At 34.3% G+C, this 6230-nt stretch overlaps 1 protein-coding gene across 1 annotated transcript; it reads left to right on the forward strand.

Moving 5' to 3' along the window:
• The first annotated feature begins 959 nt into the window (after nt 1-959).
• On the forward strand, nt 960-2660 carry LOC135834170 (uncharacterized). The gene has a single exon (XM_065348008.1). The coding sequence runs from the start codon at nt 960-962 to the stop codon at nt 2658-2660; it is 1701 nt and encodes a 566-aa protein (XP_065204080.1).
• The last annotated feature ends 3570 nt before the right edge of the window (nt 2661-6230 follow it).

Here is a 6230-nt window from a genome sequence, read left to right on the forward strand (position 1 = left end):
ATGAATAAAAGCGTTTGCTCTCCTTGAAGCTACAAAATTTGCTGCGAATTCCAAAAACAAAAATAATAGGTATTAAGTAATAATTATGCAGTAATGCATTGTCGGCTATGCTTACAATTCGGAATAGTGATAATTAACACCCGTTTGTTCAAAATATCAGAAAAATTGTTTATGAAAATGATGATAAATATTTTACCTTCGTGTGGACTCCGGCTCATGTTGGAATTTTCACGTCAGAATTTACTAATGAAGAAGCGAAAAAAGGCTACCCATCTTCAACCCTTTAACTAAATTAATATTCCTTCATCAGATTTTAAACCGTCAGTGAAGAATAATATAAAAATGTTATGGTCTCAAGAAAGGATCGCGAATGATACTTTTCAAACTAATTGGCTAAGATCTATCCTATGTATCACACAAAACCCCAGAAACTTAAAAAATGATGAGTATATTAACCGCCGATCTCGAACAATAAAGAGTTTTCAGAAAAAATTTGTCAGCAATTAACAAAAAAGTAAGTAAAATTTAAAGCTCATTTTTTCTTCGAAAAAAAAAATAATACCTATGTAGGTAATAAACAAAGCTCCAAAATTTTAAAGTGAGAAGAGTGGCGGTCGTTGTTGGGGGCACACTAGTCGCTTGCGACTATGACGTTGATGATGATGATGATGATTGACTGATTGGTCGTCCTCTAGAAATTTGCCAAAGATGAGATTTGGAAAAGAAAAAACTCTCTCCTTATTTTTAATGCTTTTTATTGCAAAGATCTTTTCAAAAAGTACAACTTTTCATCATCAGGCAAGAGCACTTAATGAACAAATACAAAGTGTGCATCTTAAAGTAAAGGTTGGGTATGGTCGCTCCTTTGGGTGTGTCAGTTTCTCTGTGTTGTGATTGGTCCTAAAACTTGGGTGTGGTCACTACCAGGATGGGTGTGTCTGGAAAAAGATGTGCTATACATGAAAGCAGACAAAGGAAATGCCATAGTAGTTATGGAAAAAGAGGACTATAACAACAAAGTCAATGATTTGTTGAAGAATGGACCTTACAAAGAACTTACCAAAAACCCACTGAACAATATGATAAAAACCACAAAGACAGCAATCAAGAACAAGAACTACAAAATACCCTCTAACCCTAAAATACCAAAGTTATACTGTCTACCAAAGATCCACAAGCCAAACAATCCAATGAGACCAATAGTATCCAACATAGATGCACCCACATACCAGATTGCCAAACAACTTGTCACTGAATTACAAGCCATTAATCAGCCTATCACATACCAAATAAGGAATAATGAAGAGCTAGTGGAGAAACTGAAAAACACCCAGATAACACCTACAGATAGACTCATCTCCTTTGATGTCACCAACTTATTCCCCAGTGTACCCATACCAGAAACCTTGGCCATAATGAAAGACTGGCTCCAAAAAGAGAAAGTTTCCCAAGAAAGGATTGCTGAACTCATGAACCTCACAGAACTATGCATGAAACAAACCATCTTCCAATACAGTGGAAAGTTCTACCAACAAACAGGAGGAACAGCAATGGGGAACCCTTTGTCACCATTCATGGCAGACATTTTCATGGGCCACTTGGAAACCAAACTGAAGGAAATAGAAAAAGACTTCCCTAAGATTTGTTTCAGATATGTTGATGACATCTTCAGTATTGTACCAGAGGACTTCAACATAAATGGTTTCCTTGAGACCATGAACAAACAATATGCAACCATCAAGTTCACCTATGAATATGAAAACAACCAACAACTGCCATTCTTGGACATCCTAATCACCAGAAAAGACAACAAATTGGAATATGACATCTACAGGAAGCCTACTCACACCAACAACTACATTCCTGCTGACTCTTACCAGCCCTGGAGCCAAAAATTGGCTGCTTTTAACAGCATGGTCCATAGATGTTGTGCACAACCCTTGAGCCCAAGAAATAGAAAGAGAGAATTTGACCACATTAAAAGAGTAGCCAACAATCTGGGATACAAGACTAGAACCATAGATACCCTCATCAAAAACCATATAAGCAAACAAAGATTGAAAGAGATCACCACATTCCAAAGAGATAAACCAGACAATAGAAGAATCAAGTTGACCCACTACCCAGTTATAACCAACAAACTTTGCCAGATCTTCAGGAAAAATGATTTAGAACCTGTCACAACTAACCAACATAAACTGAAAACCCTACTGGGAAGCCTCAAGGACAAGGACCCAAAAACCGACCAATCTGGAATTTATAAGATCACATGCTCTGGCTGTGACAAACTTTACATAGGACAGACTAAGAGAAACATCATAACCAGATACAAGGAACATATGCACAAAGCTAGATACAATATTGAAGGAAAATCAGCAATAGGAGACCACATTATAGCAACTGGACACACAATAACTGAACTCAACTTGACCCTAGAAAAACCAGTTGCCAGAATATCAGAACTACCAATTAGGGAAGCAATAGCCATGCACAAAAACAATAGAGAAAAACTCCTCAATGATGACTTGGGACCTTTGGACATTGACCTGCTCAAATGCCTACATGGAACCAGTCACATACACATTCCAACAAACAGACACACCCATCCTGGTAGTGACCACACCCAAGTTTTAGGACCAATCACAACACAGAGAAACTGACACACCCAAAGGAGCGACCATACCCAACCTTTACTTTAAGATGCACACTTTGTATTTGTTCATTAAGTGCTCTTGCCTGATGATGAAAAGTTGTACTTTTTGAAAAGATCTTTGCAATAAAAAGCATTAAAAATAAGGAGAGAGTTTTTTCTTTTCCAATTATTGGACTCCTTAGTTTTGGTTCATCCTTTACCTAAAGATGAGATTTGTCAATTTTTAATAAAAAGCAAGTTTCTTTAGAAATTGATGGAAAAATAGTGTTTTTTCTGCAATTATTTTTGTCGAAAAAGTGAGACTTCTTGCAATTTTTTGATAAAATAAGTAGTAATCTATAACCCTCACAATACCATGTAGAAAGAAAAAAAAGTAAGGTAAGTAGAATTTTTAACCAATTTTCTCTGAAAAAAAAAAAATTATAATAAACAAATCTCCAAAATTGTAAAGTATGTGATTAGTAAAATACCTGTACGTAGCATACTGGAAAACCAGCTATGAGGGTAAATGGTATTTGGTTATTGCAGATTATTATTCGTTTTATATTGATGCCATACATTTGAGAAAAAAACGTTCTGTAATGTACAGGCCATGAAATGACTGTACTACTTATTTACTTGGTGTTCTGCAACACCAAATTGGCAGAAAAAAATCAGAAATATTTGTATTTTAAAAGAGAACATTTCCGTTTCGAATTTCTATAACCTGTTCACTCGTCACTCCAAAACTAGTGAAAAAATACACATTTTTAGAGAGGAAAACCTAACAACTGAAGAACTTGAAGGTGGACTTCAGCTAAATGGTCTGCTTAATGACGCATGTTTTACTCAAATGTGCCACTTTCAAAAATCTCCCTCCCTCTCAAATTGACGAAGGAGGTTCAAATTTTTAACTTACAATAGGATATGTCTCAACCTTACAAAATTTATTATGACTTCCGTAATTTTTCAACAAGCAGACAAACGAAAACTCAGTTTTAGTATGCCTACACATAACGAACGGTTTTGAGTAAGCTACTAAATTTTATCTAACTAAGTCTAAACTATCGATTTATGCACTTTGGTATGTAGTTGTTGCATTTTTTAGGGGGCATAAGTCACAACCCTGATTATTTTTGTTATTGTTTTTTTCATGCATTTTTCAAGGTACAGAACTTTTATATATGAAGCGAAGTTAATAAAAATGTGCCAGAAATTATTTAAATACCATTTATACCTTTACCTATGTTGGAAATTTGTCGTAGCGTACTCATATTTTTAGTCAAAATTACCATTTTATGTCGTGTATGTGAATAATTTCAAATAGTTATCTACATATAATCACGATAAATACGATTTTGTCATTTTGGGGGCAACTGAAAATAAGAAAAATTCGTATTTTTATTCAAATAAACGGTCAATATGAGTTCATAAAATCCCGCGAAACACTATAAAAGATAAGTTTAAAGAACGCTGTTTCAATGATATTGGTCGTCCAAAAGTATTCACCAATGAAGAAGAGGAATGTTTCATACATCACATTACCTAAGTATTAAGATATATGATTTTGAAATCCCTTTGGATGAAACCAATCTATGAATGTTCATTAAAGATTCTCTCGAGTGTATGGAAAAAGCGCGAAAGCCAGAATTGGCATTAGCCAAATAGCATCGAAGGCATATTTATGGCAAAAGGCAACATCAAACTTCCTACTCCTTTACCAAGCAGGGGTGGTCACGTATATCGCATTCCAGAACTTTATGAATGGCATATGTAACTAATGAATAAAAGCGTTTTCTATCGATTATTTTTTTTAACTCTCTAGGATTCGCAAGAAACAGCTAAAATTGGCCCAAGAAGGTTTGAACACCCCTTTTACATGAGAAAAAAGCAATGGGCCAAAGTAGCCCCATCGACGGGTAAGAATGGCCCATGACTTTAAAAAATTGGGGAGGGGAAGCCAGCCATGGAAACATTTTGAAAAAAATTCAGGGACCTCCTCAAGACAGTTTCTTGTATCTTAAAATTAGGTATTTTAACCCAGCTCGATCTTGACTCATATCTTGAAAGAACTACACCCATTAGGAAAAAAAACAAGAAAAAGTGGGCCAAAGTAACTCCAAGTTACAGTAACCAAAAAGAACATTCAAATTAAAATCCATACTTAATAATAAAACTCGATTGAGACTTTGGCAATTTTAGTAAAAAGCAGGTATTTTTGTCAATCAATTGCAAAAAAATTCCAAATTTTTGTCAGAATAGTGTAAAACTGCATGTACCTACTCCCAACCTCTGTTGCAATTTTTGACACAAATGTGAGAATTTTTGCCAAATTCCGGCAAAAAAGCTAAATTTTGACAGTAAAATACAGAATTTTTTTGGTAATTTTTAGCAAAAAAAAATCTATATACCTTTAAGCAATTTTTAGAAAAAAATTGAGACTTTTTAATTAGGAGGTTGATAAAAATGTGTCAGAAATTATTTAAATACCATTTATAATATTGGAAATCAGTCCATGAATAAGTATTGGAAATTTATCTTAGTATGTAGGTACTCATATTTTTAGTCAAAATTACCATCTTGTGAAATGTATGTAAAAATTGTAAATAATTTCAAACACCTAAGCACTGCTTAAATTTCATCGAAGGGATAATCTTGTTATTTTGGGGGAAACTACATAAAAGTAAGAAGAATTCGTATTTTTGTTCAAATAAACGGTCAATATGATTTCAACATGAACTAATCATTTTTCGATAAGATCAATATATCATGGTTCAAAATTACAAAATAGTTGTAGGCAATTGGACCTACGTTGATAGGTCTTTGAGTCTTGTACATACAAGACCAACCTGTCAATTACTTAGTCCTCAACTAATGCAGTCGTTGGTGCCATGCATTCAATACATCAGAACGATGTGGATGTGGATTCAGATCAGAGTTAAGATGACGACGGTGATTCCTCAACATCCCTCCAATACTAATTTAGTACCTATGTAGTGCGAATTTCGCAATCAATCAAATTAGCTGACATGTCTAACTCGACTTCGAAAACTACCAGTGCACCATTAGATTTAAGGTGCTAGAAAAATTGTGACCTTTACGAATACCTGCTAGAAAAATTGTGACCTTTACGAATACCTATGTAAAGTACCTATTTTAATTTCTGTTTTAAAATAAATTATTCTGTATTATCTACATGAATTTATACGTTTTTTCGGGTATTGTGGATTAAGAAAAAGTTTTGTCTCCGATTTTTAAGGCAACATTTCGAAAAAGGCATTATCACAAAAAATCTACGTTATATGTAGAAACAAAAGAACAAATTTATCAACACCTAGCGAGCAAGTAATTTTAATTCTATTTACATTGTAAGTACCTACCAACTCTCATTTTCAAAAAATCCCCGCATTTACACATGATCATGGTTACACTAAATCATACTTGATCATACATGATCATATATGACATGTATGATCATGTGGGGGACAATTTTGTAACATGAGCATGTGTGGAAACTTCGGTTTATGTATGATCATGTATGCTCGAGTTCATCCACCATACATCATCATGTATGGCCAAGTTTGAACTTTTTTCCCCG

Source organism: Planococcus citri, chromosome 2, assembly GCF_950023065.1.
Source record: "Planococcus citri chromosome 2, ihPlaCitr1.1, whole genome shotgun sequence".
In the NCBI taxonomy this organism is placed as follows: domain Eukaryota; kingdom Metazoa; phylum Arthropoda; class Insecta; order Hemiptera; family Pseudococcidae; genus Planococcus; species Planococcus citri.